Genomic DNA, 16,746 nt, shown 5'->3' on the forward strand with positions numbered 1-16,746 from the left:
TTGTCCCAAGGTTCAGGTTTCGGTAGGCTATTCAGTGCCTTCAGGATTGATACCAAAACCAAAACTTAGCAGTGGCACAGCTATAAATGAGGCTATGAGTAGAATGAGTATTTGAGCTTCAGCTAGCACAGGAAATACCATGTTTCTAAATTCCAAACGATAACTAAAAAGGAACTTGTTAATGTTAATGAACTGGGAAAAACTGTAGGAGCAAAACAGAAATATCTCTATCTTCTTTACAGTTTGTAACTTGTGCCTTGAGAGCTATTGTGCTGAAGTACTCAAAGAATATCTATTTCTCTTCCCACTAAAGTCTGCATTAAGTGTGGTTTTGAGGGCAACCTGTTGCAATTATCTTTTGGCTGTTATTTGCTGGTTTGGTTTTTTTTTAACTCCTGCCTCTGACTTTCAGGGGCAGCTGTAGTTCTTCTAATAAATCGCTCCCAACTGATCCCTCTTTCAATACTACTATATCCTGAAAACTAAAGTGCCCTTCAGCACAGATGTTTGTAAATGCACAGAAGCTTGAGTTGCTGAATAGCTAAACTGGTCTTTAATTGGGAAGTAAACATTTAGCAGTTCTTAAGAACACATCATCTAGAACATCTAGAGTCAGTTGTTATCTTTATCCTCCCTGAATGTCTGTTGAATTCATCCAAACCAACGATCAACCATCCAAAATGTGTGTTACTTATAATGGTGTATGTTTGCATGATAGAAGAGATCTTAAATAATAATTGTAGATTTTTGCTTTTGGTGGAATGACTAAAATTGGTAATTATAGCAACTAATTATAGCAAAGATAATTATAGGAAAACAAAAGGTTGCCATTCTTAAGTATAAACAATATGGCTGTTGTTGAGGTAAAATACATTCAAAGTGGCAATACCTTTAATTTCAGCTGTCATCACACCTCCATTTTTATGAAATGGCATCCAGCACCAAGCAAAACTACAACATGGAATATGCACCCTTTTTACTCTTGCATTTTAGGGTACAAAATATGCCAGTATATTATTCTGAGTTGTATTAATCAGTAGGTCAAAGCTAAAAAGACATCTGGGAGGCACAGATGGCTCAGGATTGGCAAATACATCTGGATCCATTATCTTCAAGGTCAGGCTTTTAACACTACAAAGGTTAGTAGTGACCCAAAGTCAACACCACCTTTTCAGTACAGCTCCTGGTGGACAAACACCTACCTCTCAGCTGGCATTCACAACAGAGATGATCTTAGACCTAGCCCCAACTCATTGCTGTTAATAACATTCCTTTTCAAGGGAGGTGGAAACTTTACAGCCTTTTCACTCCTAGAAATAGGTTCTGCAATAGAGCTATAGAGATTACATTGCTGCTGCCTGGATTTCAGTCCCAGGGCTTCCAAATTCAACAGCAATTGTTCATTATTGAAAAGATATTTCAATTAACACTCCATAGAAATCCTTGCCCTGGGTGCCTACAAAACCACACAAAAGACAGTATTTAAACCTCTAACATAAGTTTCAAAACATGAGTTACTGCCTCTTTAGAAAAACTGAGAGAAATGTTGAATACTATTTCAATGGCAAAAGATTGATGTTAAGATTATCTGAATATAAAAGCTATTCTTTAAGCCTACCTAGAGATTATATTCTTGCAACCATTACAGGCAAATGAAGTGCAATTCTTCCTGAAACTAAATCCCAACCTGAATTTAGAATACTACGGTGTTCAGTACTTTTAGACAGCAATTAATTCTTTAAATGACTTATTGCAATGTCAGAATTATCCCCCAGAATTCCAAAAGGCAGGAGCTGAGTTATGTGAAAACATGAAAAGTGCTTGCAGAGGCATTTGCCATCATGGTGACTCTACCAAAAGCTTTTCTTCCCTGTTGATTTTAGAACCACAGAATGCAGAACAGTGATAATTACAGAACTATTTGGAGAGAAAATTAAGACATTAAGCATAACCAACAACTTACTGCTTATAAAGGGTCATTATTTACATATCATGGTAATAATCCACATGAAGACCCCTCTTACTAGATGGTGTAAGTGATGAATTATACATGAGTTTATCATAAAGAGCAAGGTTCTGATGCAACATCAGATTCTGAGGTCTTTGCTCACCCTGTAATTTCACATATTCAAGTTCTGTTGAGAGGAACAGGTCTGTTTCCAAAGTAAGATGCAACTGAACTGAAAGGTATAAAATGTACCTTACAGCTTGTTGAGGGTATCAAAGTTTATCCCAAAATGAAGCGGGTTACACTTACCAAATATGTTACAAATCAAAAGACTTCCATCAATATTCAAGCGAGATGAACACTGAGGAAAAACTCAAACACCAGTAAATTGGGCAACTTAATAACCATGAGAGATTCAGAAAGGAATCGCACCAAAGCATTCCAATATCACCTGCTGTAAGTCAGTGTCACAGCTAATGGATGCCCCATACCATTCCTGCCTGCACCTGCGACCGACAGCATCTATCGGTGAGCAACCAAACGGGAGCAGAACCTGATCTGGTTTCTGCAATACGTCTGAGGGATCACAAAGACTGAGATTACTCAAGCATTAGTAGCTGAAATACAAACTTATAGGAAGAGTGGAACTTCTCATTGTTCAAACATAAACTGCCAGAAAGAAGAAGCAGGTACAGCCCTGAAAAGAAAGAGGAAGCCTGCCTGAAATACACACAGCAAAACAATACATAGCTGCTTTCTCCTAAAAAAGGCAAACAGAAAGTGTTCGCGCAGCTCGTCTTTCAGCAACCAGATTCCCTTGACTTTCCTTCCTACATGCCAGGGTACGGATCTGCTTCTCAAACCCAGCGGAGATCCTCCGCATCTCCCGTTCAGTCCCAGATACTTCCCCGGCTCGCAGCACGGAGGTTCTCCCGCACAAAGGGTGCCTGCCCCGGCTCACTGCGGGCTCCCGCTGCCGAGGAGCATCAACAGCCTTAGCAAATGAGACCGTACAGCACAAAACTACCCCGGTCCAAACGAAACCAAGCAGCAGGCTTGGCGTGCCCTTTCGGTTGGATGCTTTTTGCACACTTCTCCCACAAACAGCGGTTTCTCCGACAAAAATTGCCCTCGAGTCTCCTGCAAAATCTAAGGTCGGGGAGTTCTCCCCGCTGCTCCCACAATGATTCCCCAGGGAAAAGATTCCCGCACCCGAAAGGCGTCATCTCTACCCCCCGCCATGGCACCCGAAGGGGCCGCTGCCGGAGGGGTCTCTCCGTTAGGGATACGGGGCCATTACCGCCGGGGACCGGCCAACCCCCCATCCCCACCCACACTTCCCCGGCCCGGCGATCCGACACCGCGACCGGGTGCGAGGAAGGAGTCGGGTGCCTAAAGTTGAGGCATCCTCGGAGGCTCCCGCTGGTACCGCTCCGGCTGGAGCCGCCGCTCCCTCCACCCCATGTCCCCGCTGGTACTCACACGAAGACCCCGAAGAGCAGGGCACGAATGCCGATCTCGATCGCCAGCTCCCGCATGGTGCGTCCCGGCGGGCAGCCCCGCGGGGCCGCCTCTCATTCCCCGCTCGGGGCGGGGGCACGCGGGGCCGCTCCAGCCGCTTCACGCCGCCCGTCCGCAGCCCGCCCCGCTGCCCGGAGCCGTGCGGAGCCCCGGGAGAAGCAGCCCGGGCCCCCCCATCCCTCTTCAGCCTCACGGAGGCGGCGCGGCCGCCGGGCTGACGCGGCCGCGGCACGGGGGAGGGTCCCGGTGAGTAACGCGGTGTCTCCCCGCGCGGGGGACGGGGGATCCTGGGGATTTCCTTTCCTTTCCCCTCCTTCCCTCCTCTCCCCGCCCCTGCCGCGCTGTCGAGCCGCTGCCGCCCGGCCCCCCCCCGCTCCCCGGGGCATCCATGCGGCGCTCCGCCTGGGTCCCGCCGACCCGGGCAGCCCTCTGGAGCGGGGAGCCTGGGCTGGTGCCCCCGCCTGAAAAAGCGCTTTTTCATGGCCTATTTAATACACCGATCCCTGCCCTCCGCTGCAAAGAAACGAACCCATTGCCCATCAGTGGGAAGGGATGGACGTCCGGACCTCGTGGGTACCGTACAGCTCCGGTGAGGAGCCGGGCTGGCGTCTCGGTGTTTATCGCTTCGCTCCCGAAAAGATGGAGCTAAAAAAATATCGGCGGTGTCGGGGAGAGGCAGGACCACCATAGGCACAGCTGGCATTAGCTGTTCATAAAGAGATGGCTGGTTGAGCAATGGGCAATTATAGACCACCCGTGCTGACACCGAGGTGGGCATATTTAATCTTTGTGTGAAGGACTTGGAATGTTTGGGTACTTTCTGCAGTATGTGTGTAACAGGCTACCCACCCATTTAGACATTCGTGCCACTTGAAGCTTACTGCTAATGCAAATAAATCCGCTTGACACTCCTGCTTCACTCGGTCACATTCTACCTATTATGGGATATTATAGCCTAAACGTGTGGTTAGTTCAGTGTCTGTTCATTCCCAGTGCTGAGTTTAGCTCAATAAACAGGCAGAGGAGGTAGCTATGTGGGGCTGTAAATTGCTGGCATGGGAGAAAGGCAGCAAAACCTTAGCCTTGCTTCACTCCTGCAGTGGCAAGCTCTGAGCAGCCCTAATCCTTGTATTGCTTTAGCAGAGTTCATTAAACTTCTTCTCTGCATGGAGGGATTGAATCCTGAGCATCTTTATTGTAAGAGAGCTTCAGCCTTAAGCCATGAAATGCAGCAAACTAATTCACAGTTAAATGTATTTAATTATCTGCTTTCTTGCGGCCTTTGAAAGCATGTCCTTCAGGAAAGTGTTCCTAGCTATTAATACTGCACATAGTTACAAAGCCACCACTAATGCAGGAGGGATCCAATTTCACTTTACTACATGATAATTGCTAGAGAATTAATGCCAGAGACGCTTTATTAAACCTATCTGCTTAGTATATGCACTTTGCATCAAATGGAAGCTTTGAACTCTGAATTAGCCACCATGGAGTAAATCTTTTATTCACCATTGTTCGTGGAAGAAGAGGCAGAAACTTATACACTAACTTCACCTATAGGTAACTACACCAGTGCTAGATTTGTTGCAAGGAAGGTGACTGAAGCCCAGAGCACACAAGTCTATAACTGGCATTGGGGAGAAAGCACTTAAATTGTTAGTGAGATCTTTCTTCCTTGTATGCCTTATTTCACCAATTTTTAGGACAGAGCTTGGTCTAAACTGTTTATATTCTGGATTTAAAAAAAATGTGATTCTATTTCAGGAAGCAAAGCTAAATCGTGAAGTCTCCACATTAAGCTGGTGGTGGTAAAGGACATGTCCCTTTCCTTGTAGGACACTCAGTTGGTTTGTCTTCTATGGTCAAATATTTGTGCTTCCTCTAGTTTGTGACCCTATGGCTGAATGTGTGTCTACATTGTTGATAAAGGCACACAAGAAAAACCTTTGTCTTCATGAATAGTCCTTCCTTACAGAAAAAGCCTCATAATTTGTATGAATCAAGCCAGTCATGAAACAAGGACCTTCAGGACTGTTGGATAATGCTAGCAGTTTGTGCTGCCGTTATCAGTTCCACACAAACTGTGGAGGAGGCAGATGACAGAAGTGGGTAAACTATGTCTGCTCTGCTTGAGCATCTAGATGCCATGTATACAGTGCTTAAAGGAAACAGTTACCACTCAACACATCTTTCTCCTTTACTTTTTTGCCCTGGAATCATATATATCTCTTCAATTATGTTGTCTTAGCCTGTGGATCCTTGAGCCTCTGGCTTTGCTACAGTACCTTTGCTATTGTGGTGCTGCAGAAGAGGGGATTTTCTCAGTTTGTATTAGTGTTTGGAATCATTCAACTGTTATCAGCAGAGCTAAGAAACAAAGCTAGTTATAAACTTAAAGCTAAACAAAATCTGTCCTGCTGCAGCTCTCTGCTTGCACTGCTCTGATTCTCCAGAATATATCAGCCAATGGTGATTTATGAAGCATAAATGCTTCAAATTGATTTTTATCAAAACTCGACCCAGCTTGCAGCTGGCTGCTGAGCAAAACTTGCTTTGACTTTCAAACCCATTGTGAGTTATAGGGGTAATTGGCGAGGAACAGATTTCAAGCTGCATTGTGGCATTAAGCTACAACCCTGCCGCAGGAGCCATGCGGAGTCACTGTGCTGCAGCAGATGCTCAGAGCAAACCACAACGACCCTGGGAACAACCCCATTTCTTATTCCTCCCATCCCTGTAGTGGTACAGGCAGAGCAGGTGCTCTTGATGCTATCAATTTTCTTAGGTGTGACTGCAAAGGAGAAAGAACTGATCCCACTGGGATGGAGGCAACTATCACGCCTTTTAGGTTGACTTCTAGTGCTCTCGGTATTTTCCTCTCGCAAGGATTAGTCTCTATTTGAGGCACCTGCAACCTACTTTCAGTCCACAAAGAGATGTTGACAGGCAGAAACAGCTGCACAGCTGGTAGGGCTTTTCTGGAGGTTACAGATCTTTGCCAATGCAGCAGGATGTATGTGTGCTTCTTACCTGCCCTGGGGCAAGTTCTTGCAGCTCAGGTAAACTGAGTTTAAAAAGGCTGATTTTTCCATTAAAGCACATAAACTTTATCCTACCAGAAAGCTGTGGAAAATAACAAACTTGCAGCCAAAGACACATGGTAAAAAACTGAATGATAGTAACAATTAAAACTGCAGAAGCTGCTTTTTTTCTGTTTCCTAGGAGTTTGTAACTCTTTATGATCTTAAGGGCAAAACCCCTTCCTAGAAATAACATTGTATGGCCAATTCTTAGGTCTTGTAGCTGTAGAATTTCTAAAGTCCATAGAGTTTCATGGGCTTATGATGGCTTTTATTCCATATAAAGGATTCTTAAAAAGGTTGCATGAAAGTCTAACTTTTTTAGTCTTATGTAACTACATGCGCTGGTCAGCCACAGAAAAATCACAGGTCCTGCCCAAAATGTTTGTTAGACAACTCCACCATCTCCATCTATGTGATTTTTAATGTTTTACCTATAAATATTCATAAATCAAGCGTTCTCAGGCTGCACAGGTGAAGAGTCACCAGCAGTGTTTCAAAAGTTGAGGGAAAAACACTTTGGTCCTAACGAATGCAACCTTAGCTGGAGAATTCACAGGTTTCCGGAGGGGAAGCAATAGCAGTTGTTCAGTTATTTCAGAATTCAGATGAATACTCATAAACAACCTCTGTTTTTCATATCACTGCAAAAAAGTAGAAGATCGAGTCATATTTAACCACCATCAAAGCCAACAGGGATCTTTCTGCTGGGTCAGGATGTCAAAATTCGTCATAGATGTCCAAAGTGAGACATAGCAAAATTATCCTGAAAAACTCCTATCATCGTGCTCACTCAAGAAGTTCAAACTGAATTTCACAAAACAGGCTATTATTATCATTGATAGAAAACAAAGGGTGTTTAGTATTGGGACTTTATCATTGTTCATTCTTGGATCACTTGAAATAGTGGTCATGTTCTCTCTGGTTTTAAATTTTTTGAGGCAAAGTACAGGGGTTTTTTTTTACTTTCAATTAGTGTCTAATCTATGAACAGAAATACTTTGGTGTATTTTTTACAAAATCACATCAATATGAGATATTAAAATACATTTCAAATGGAAGAGGCACTTAGATCCCCCTAAGTGTACCCGCTCATTGAAAATATCTCAAAATGGAATATTCTTTTTATTTTAAATTGTGTCACTTCTTCTTTTTTCTTTTTTTTCTTTTCTCAAAAGATGAATTTTGTGGTTCCTCTCAACCTAGGAGCTGTTGAGAGGTTGAAGTTTTCATTGTAGGGGTCAGCGCACGCAAGCTTGGGTTCCATCTGCACAGTAAAACCAGCCCCTTTCTCAAGTAAAGGTTCTCAGAGTTTCTAACTCTGGGTTAGCAGAATGCAGTGGAAGTTGATTGAGCTGCACTCTGAGTATACCTTACACATGGCTTTAAGTGGCATATGTGTACAGTCAGCCCTTTTACCCGAACGAGGTAGCAAATGGGAAATGACAGTATCAGTGTCCCCATGATACTCAACTAATGTACTTAAAGTGGTGTCCCTGTGAGTTAGAGTGATGCTGTATTCCTGCTGAGGAAGTGAGACTGATGGCCGCGGGCAACCCAAGGACACAAGCACAACCTGAGGACTTCATCCTGTGCAGACAGGCCCCTTTGTGTGCCTGAATGCCTAATGAAAACCAGAAGGCTATGTATAGATTGAGGCAGCTGCTCAAGTCAGTCTCATTGATTCTGAGGTGACATTATTAACCATGAGAAACTATTCCATTAAGGTGAACTGGTGCAACTGGTTCATATAAGTCAGTGAACAAAAGCCACAGTTTTTTTCTTTCTCCAAAAAGTTGTAGTTCCATAGCCCTCCCCTGCCTGTCATTCACTTTTAGGCTACTTAACCTAAACCAAAATGTTAAGGAATGAAGAGACTAAGAAATCTGGAACACATATAAGCCCATAATACATTTCTGAGAAAATCTCTATGTATATGTACGAGTACCCAGAAAGCCAACCATATCCTGGGCTGCATCAAAAGCAGCTTGACCAGCAGGTCGAAGGAGGTGATCCTGCCCCTCTACTCTGCTCTTGTGAGACCTCAGCTGGAGCATTGTGTGCAGTTCTGGTGTCCTCAACACAAAAAGGACATGGAACTGTTGGAACAAGTCCAGAGGAGGCCACGAGGATGATCAGGGACTGGAGCACCTCCTGTATGAAGACAGGCTGAGAAAGTTGGGGCTGTTCAGCCTGGAGAAGAGAAGGCTGCGTGGAGACCTCATAGCAGCCTTCCAGTATCTGAAGGGGGCCTATAGGGATGCTGGGGAGGGACTCTTCATTAGGGACTGTAGTGATAGGACAAGGGGCGATGGGTTCAAACTTAAAGAGGGGAAGTTTAGGTTGGATATAAAGAGGAAATTCTTTCCTGTTAGGGTGGTGAGGCACTGGAATGGGTTGCCCAGGGAGGCTGTGAATGCTCCATCCCTGTCAGTGTTCAAGACCAGGTTGGACGAGGCCTTGGGTGCCATGGTTTAGTGTGAGGTGTCCCTGGCCATGGCAGGGGGATTGGAACTGGATGATCTTAAGGTCCTTTCCAACCCTAACTATTCTATGATTCTATGATTCTACCTCATGGGAAACTCTTAAATCTGCATAAGTCATTTCTTAACTACTAGAGCTCATTCCATAAACAACTAGTCTATATTTTGGGGGTTTAATTTCTATGGTAAAAACCACATCTACAGAATGCACAGAGAATGATTATGTGATAGGTTTATAATCATTGTAGTACACAAATACTTCAAACCCATATTGTTTAGCAGTGAGAAATGGCCATTATTTTGCTATATTACCAAATTACAGTTATTACCAGTAATTGCTGTTATTACTAATGAAAACAGGATTCATTGGAATCTAAATGATTCCCCAGAAGAGAAAGCCAAACCTAAAATTTTAAGATATTATACAATTTCTCTAGAATACTTGAAAAAGTATTCTGTGTATGGACCAAATACTCTCGCTCTTACCCTTTATAACTTTACTGAGGATTTTTCTTAATTTAATGCCCCACTGCTGTATTCATAGCAGCCTTCCAGTATCTGAAGGGGGCCTATAGGGATGCTGGGGAGAGACTCTTCATTAGGGACTGTAGTGATAGGACAAGGGGTAACGGGTTCAAACTGAAACAGGGGAAGTTTAGATTGGATCTAAGGAGGAAATTCTTTCCTATTAGGGTGGTGAGGCACTGGAATGGGTTGCCCAGGGAGGTTGTGAATGCTCCATCCCTGGCAGTGTTCAAGGCCAGGTTGGACGAAGCCTTGGGTGCCATCGTTTAGTGTGAGGTGTCCCTGCCCATAGTAGGGGGGTGGAACTGGATGATCTTAAGGTCCTTTCCAACCCTAACTATTCTGTGATTCTATGATCCATAAAATCACTGGTTATTATTACCTTGTATATAAAAAGGAATATCTGAGAGCAGAAAACCTGGGTTTATATTTCTTTACAATGACCCTGCTACTGTTTCCCTATTTCAGAAAGTAAGAATTATGCATCCAACATATAATAATATCTTGTGCAAATATTAAATAGGATTTACTATATAGCTCAAATTTAGCTCTACCTCAAAGTGAAACAGATTTTTCATAAAACAGAGAAGGCAAAGCATTGGTTCTTTGTAAATCCATGTAGGGAGTTTCGAATGAGCCCTAAAAGGAGGCAAAGGTCTCATCCTAACAGATATATGTGAAATAATTTTGTAAGTTTTAAGAATTATTCAAGTGATGTTGACTAAGCTTGGCAATATTGTCATATTTCTGATGGAAAATCAGGTTCAGCTTAGAAGCCAACTTTAATTTCTGGAGTTATTTACACTCAGATTTGTCACAGGACGTAAAACAGACATGGGTTTGCATCCATTCAGATCACACAGTAAGTCATGTCTGCATGAACAAGATTTCCCATTCATTAGATCTGTAGCCAACCAGAGAAGCTGTGGCTGCCCCATCCCTGGCAGTGTTCAAGGCCAGGTTGGACAGGACTTGGAGCAACCTCCTCTAGTGGAAGGTGTCCCTGCCCATGGCAGGGGGTTGGAACTGGATGGTATTAAGGTCCCTTCCAACCCAAACCTTTCCATGATTCTATGACTAAGCAAAAATAGCTGGGAAAACAATCACTAAAATCAAAGCTGGTATGACAGTTGAGTACATTTTTCTTCTTCAAAGATTAAAATATATTTTAAAAAGCGACTTATTCCTTCAAAGATAGAAATGGAAGGCTATTCTAGCTCTTATATCTTCTGTATTTCTGTCAGTATTTTTTTCTTTTACCTTTTACTGCTTCTCTTATTCTTCTTCATGTCTGCTTCACTAATTAAATCTAGCTCACCATGGGGAAAATCCCTCATTTTCTCTTCCTCTTCTGCATCCCACATACCCAGATTCCCTATGCATACTCACAAAGTTACCCTGATGTAACTGCTTTGTGCTGTGATTGACGTATGGAGCAATCAAGACTGAAGTACAGGCAGAGCTCTCTTCTAGGGGAGCAGCAGCCAAGAGCTTGAACTTTAAGCTGTCTTTTGCCAGTTTATGTCAGTCAAGTATTTTAGCTTTCTGAATTGGTTAGACTTGGAGTCATGGAACACTGCCAGCACAGACTAGTTCAATCGAGGCGATCTTGCCTATTACACACTATTAGTCTATTACAGGTTAGCTTTCTAATTCTGCAAAGTTAATCTTGTATGACACGTCAAAATTTAATGTGCACCAACAAAACCTGTTTCCCAGATATAGCAGCAATCTTTGCCTCTATTTGTCTTCATAGGACAAATATTTTCAGGTGCCAAGGTTTCCGACATCAGTACATGTCAATGAAAAGACAGACTTTGTTCTAGTCCTAACCAACAACTTCACAAGGATTGACTAGGGAAAGAAGTGTCTTGATCATAGCATAAATAGCACTGCCGGTCTTACTGGAGAGTTTGATCCATATTGCACACCCAGATGCAGTGCACAGCTCTTGGCTGTAGTAGATTTAGCATTTAAGTAACTCCAAAGAGGTGGAGTATTTTGCTAAAGACTGAGAACGTTTTACTTATTGTGTACATGTCTACACAGACGCATTCAGCATCTGGGAATTTCCCATCATCAGTGGATTTGTCTGTTGTTCCATATATACTGCTGATGGTTTCTTTCCTAAGTAACTATTGGTACTCAAATGGACAAAAGTAACGTCAGAGAACAAAACTCAAAGGAATTACAAACCTCAATCAGCGTGATGTAACCAAGCACATTTTAATTGTCTTAGATATCATATTTAAACTTTTATAATAGCAAATTGTTAATGTCTGTGTTTTGTTACTATACAAGTGCCTACAACTGGCTCATGATTGTGTCTACTTAAAGAGTTCTTTGAAACATCACTGTATCAGCATATTTCAGTAGTTGCCATTTAATGAAATTATGTCAAGTATAGAGCCTGAAAATTTATTAGGCTTGAATGTATGTGCTTAGGGCCATCTTGTGGTCCAGAATTACACTGTTACTTCTATAATCAGCAGCTCAGTGAACTTTGGTTAAGTCTAAATAATTAAATTCATGTATATAACAAGTCAATATGTATTATCTAAGAGCCAATTGACGTGCAACAGTGTTAGCTTTAGTACTTAATATACTGCGTATATTGTTGTGGGGTTACAGTTGTGAAAGTATTCATGTTCCCATAATAAACCTGTGATAAATTCAAGCCTAAATTTACAATAATTAGTATTCTTGTTTAGTATTTAATAGGTGACTATGACTTAAAGCAGGCATCTACTATCTATAATCCTAAGTAACACTTCATGCCAAGAATGGCCTTATTGCATTCAGTGTTGTGTAATTACTTTTCTCCTTTTCTTTTGCTTGTCAATGTAGTAGAAACTTGCCACCACTTGCCACATTTCAAATTACTCTTGACCCAAAAAGGAACATAATGAAGTGGGACAATCAAATATACGAGGTAAATGGAAGAACGAGCACAAACAACGTGAGTAGTGCAAAACAAAACCACCACTTGTATTGGACAGAAGTTGCAAAGCAAACACTCTGAAGTTCAAATATGGCCTAATGGTTTAGTACTCAGGAACACTAATGGACCATTTGTTCATGTTTCACATGGATTTTTTGAAACTACTAGCCATTTCATCTGGATTTTGTGTAATAAGGCAGAATATTGAAGCTACTCAGCCTGATTTTGTTCTAACCCAATCCTATTAGAAATAGCCCTGGGAGCAGCAAAATTGGACGAGAGAGTTTATTAATATGGATTCAGACTAGACTCCGCTTTAAGCATGCCATGTGTTGCATAGCCTTAGGAACTGGATTCTGTAGTGGCACACTTGGGTGCGTAGGGATCTGCATTCCCAGCACCGTATGAACAGTGTGTTCTGGTGGCTGTGTTCACGGCAGTGGTACCAGAGAGCTTCAAGAACAATGTGCCAGGGGTTTCCCAGCAGGAATCTCGTTTTATTGCTGTTTTGTGGACTACCTCAGCCACCAATCATGTCAGTTAGGCGTAGGAGGAGAAACAGGTTTTTCTGCTGGAAGAGAATGAAACCATTTTCTAAATTGTAGCTGTGAGCTACTGCAAAAGAAATTTCTAAACCTGGGACTAGGAAACAACACCAGGGACTTCAATCCTCTTTAAATTCCTTGATGTTGTGAAATTGGATGTATTCACCCACGTTGCAGCAAAAGGAGCAATTTACTTTATCCTCACATCAACGTCTTACCGTACTGGTTGCTGAACGGTCCAGTCAATAGCTGCAGAAGTAGAAGCAGCGCTCTAATTCCATGGCTAATCAGGACACATGAATGATGCTTTGTCGGACACATAACACAGGTCAGAGGAGAGCAGAAACATCCTGATTTAGGACCAGCTCCCATGAATAACACTGAAGGCAGGGTTAAATTAGATTTGAATACTTCATGTACTTGTGATCACGGTGACAAAACTTTGTTTCCCAACTTGAACCCTGGAATTCATGCTTCATCACACTTAGTCATAATTTCTGTGCTTATTTAAATAAAGAAGTTATTGCTGTCTGGCCTAACATGATATAGATTTCTGCCAAATGAAGATACGAGGTTTAATTTGTATCTTTTCCAATCTGTAGTAAAAAGTACATTTTGCCAGTAGTCAGGAAGAGGAAGGATAGGACAAGTGTCAAGGACTGTTACCTTTTAGATGCCTAGAAAATGTATTCCTAACTTCACTGTTTTCTGCAAGGTAGGCTGAGAAAGCTTCTTTTCACCTAAGCTGTACTATGACAGCCTCAGTACTGTCCTTCATTTACTTTCTCATCTATGTCATCTATACTTAAAAAATCATCAGCTCTGCAGGCTAAGGAGCGAATTGGGCATGTACGTGTGTGTTACTGCTAATATTGCACGTCTCGCTGCAGTTCCTCAAAGTAAAGATTGATAATTGGTGAAACACAGTGGCTGAAGCCCAGCTTACGACATAAAGCAGCCTGTGTTCCAAGCAAGTTCAATCAACAGCCATTAATGTTGACTACCAGGGAAAGTATCCACCATTTATGTAATAATCCTATGGTTATAGTGGAAGACTACCCTCTCATGGCAGGGGGTTGGAACTGGATGAGCTTTAAGGTCCCTTACAACCCAAACCATTCTGTGATTCTATGATTCTAAGTGATAAGTGATAAGCAGATGATTTAAATTAGCTCCAGCAAGCTTGGTGCCATCCCAAGCTACAACAATGTGGATGCTGGCCACTCTACGTACTTAAGCAATATTTAGCTTTCATTTATGAGGCAACCGTGTCTCCTCTTAGAAGACACAATAAGAAATTATCTTGCTGGGAACTTTTCCCTGTGACAGCCAAAGGCAAATATTAAATATTATTTGACTTTGAAAACATATGATGAAATTTTTTGCATTGATTTGTAATGATCAGTTCATACCTCTTTTACTTTCTACAATTGCAGACAGATTTTCATCCACTAGTTTTAAAGAATAAGCTTTTATACTGTTTGATGGTAGAAAGCAAGCTGTTAACATTACATTATACCAATACTGCTGTGTGTAAATATTGAACTGCAGAACTATTACTGGCAGGAGGATCTCTTTCTGCTGTGCAAGTACCCACAAAAGGATCCTATTGTAGATTCAACCACAAATCACATGGTTTTGAAAAGGATATGCGTTTGAGCGAAATGAAACTGTGGGATTCCTACAAACTTCCATACCCACTGAAATAAGTTCTGTGTATTTATCATAATCAGTGTTGTACAGCAGGAGTAATAATGACTAGCTACGTATTGTGGGTTTTAGGAAACAACCTAATATTACTCTGAATCTTTAGTCTGTGAACAAAAAAGAACAGAGCATCTTTGTTAGCAACACAGCCCTCTAATATAACAGGCTTTCTGTTAAGGTTTCCAAGGCTTTTAGTGGAAGTCTTGACATGTTCTGTGCTCTGATTTGTTCTAGAGGGAGCGTTTAACTTCATTGGAAATGGGTACAAGAAAGCAGTAGGTACTTACTGGAGTTAAGTTAGAGGTTCTTTCACCAGGCTGGCACTTTAAAATTGCAAAGACACACATATTAGCTAAAATGCTTTAAAATCTTTCAGAGTGCATTTAACAAAGCACACTGGAAAATTCCTGTGTAAGCAATAAAGCTCTTCCTTTTCCTTCCATTAGGTTGACTTCACTGATTATTCTGAAAGATAGTTTCTTTCCTTTTCCTACTGAATGTTTATTTAAGAGTAGAATAAAATAGAATTGTTACCTCTAGAGAAAGAGATGAAAAAACAATGTCTTAAAGTGTCTATTTATACAATTTTTACTTGAATAATTCAAATCTCTTGTCCCCGGTTTTGTTAATGGTAACATATGAATGTGGTAAGTAACTACTTATGCTAGATTTGTGTTGAATATGGCAACACAGAACGAATACATCAGACTGCTTTCTAATCATTAAAATTCTGTACAGAATTTCCTTTTCTCGGGATTCTCAAGCTTCTCATTTTGTCTTCAGATCTTGTAATTCTCTTACTAGTTGAAAATTAGAACTCATATCACCTTGTCTGGTATTTTGCTAGTAAAAAATACAGAGTCATTTCTCAATACTGGACGTGAAATAATCATTATTTGTATGTACCAAAATAGAAGGCTAACTGTAGTAATAATAATGAAAAAATGCATTTTTTATTTCTTTTTTAGGTGATTCCAAAACCCCATTTTGCCCAACATTCCTGAAATTTGGACACAGGTTTTTTGGATACTGGCATTCCATCCAAGTTTCCTACCCTTGGGTGGAAATCAATTCTTGGAGCCAAATGAGTTCACTTACGCTTACTTTTCAGTCATCTGTGATTTTCTGATGCTCTTTTTCCATGTTTCCTCTGATTCTTCCCTTTTCTTCTTCTTCCCCAATCTTTTTAGTTTCTTTTCCTCCTCTGAAGTGACACCTTTTCCCAGCCCCATTTTCTTGCTCCAGATAATCCAAACATATTCACTGGACTGCAGTACAGGTCTCGATGGAGAAAGTGGATAAGTTACCAGCTGCTGTTTTAATGCTGGAACCAACATACTTAAGAACTGGAACTGAGAGAAGTTTAGGTCTATAGTGGTACAAAAATATCCAAGCCTTCTTACATCAATGTAATCCAAAAATAACCTCAACTCATTACTTCTGAAGTGACTATGACTTGCCCTCCTTTGTAACTTTTTGCAAGTGTAAAGAGCAGTTGAAAGGGTAGGTCTTTAATTCCTGCTGGAGGCAGTGAAAAAAGAAGTTCTTTAGATTTACAGTAGCAAATGGTTTAGCAGTGTAGTGGAGAAGGCTGCTTTTAACAAGGCGTTCAGGTTGTGGTTTTGTTTCAACACTGTTTTCAGTCCACAGATTTGGGCTGAAAATTCCCATCACTTCTTTCAGGACTGGGTCCTATTGATCCTACTCCAGAAAACATTGTTTGGGTTTATTATTTCTTTGCTTTTAAAGGAAGTACCTGGATATACCATGAAGTTAATATTTCATGGTTTATTTGATGTGGTGCAAGGGTATAGACACTTATTTTTAATGAGACATTAGCTGCAGTTTGACAAGCTATTCATTGGCAAAGCACTGAATCTTCAGTGGTCTCTGAAGCACTGGCAATGTTCCCACTTGTGCTTTTAGGACATAACTGTGCAATTATTGTGATGTGGTGTCTCTAAAGAAAGAGGCTAAACACACACACACACACACA

At 41.5% G+C, this 16,746-nt stretch overlaps 1 protein-coding gene and 1 long non-coding RNA gene across 3 annotated transcripts in view; both read right to left on the minus strand.

Moving 5' to 3' along the window:
- PLPP4 (phospholipid phosphatase 4) overlaps positions 1-3,672 on the minus strand; it is a 60,900-nt gene extending 57,228 nt beyond the window's left edge. For both annotated transcript variants that reach the window (XR_009967888.1, XM_062635320.1), the window contains exon 1: positions 3,431-3,672. Coding sequence is in view for 1 of the 2 variants with exons in the window: in XM_062635320.1 (XP_062491304.1) it covers positions 3,431-3,486 (56 nt within the window). In the remaining variant the exon portion in view is untranslated. The remainder of the gene's footprint in view (positions 1-3,430) is intronic.
- Positions 3,673-11,396: 7,724 nt separating this feature from the next.
- The window catches only part of LOC134172286 (uncharacterized), a 65,003-nt gene continuing 59,653 nt past the window's right edge, over positions 11,397-16,746 (minus strand). Inside the window, exons 3-5 of the long non-coding RNA XR_009967889.1 lie at positions 15,855-16,031; positions 13,262-13,423; positions 11,397-11,684 (exon numbers count right to left, since the gene is read on the minus strand). This is a non-coding gene — a long non-coding RNA (uncharacterized LOC134172286). The remainder of the gene's footprint in view (positions 11,685-13,261; positions 13,424-15,854; positions 16,032-16,746) is intronic.

This window comes from Pezoporus occidentalis, unplaced genomic scaffold (genome assembly GCF_034315485.1).
Source record: "Pezoporus occidentalis ecotype Australia unplaced genomic scaffold, CSIRO_AGI_Poc_V1 ctg45, whole genome shotgun sequence".
In the NCBI taxonomy this organism is placed as follows: Eukaryota; Metazoa; Chordata; class Aves; order Psittaciformes; family Psittacidae; genus Pezoporus; species Pezoporus occidentalis.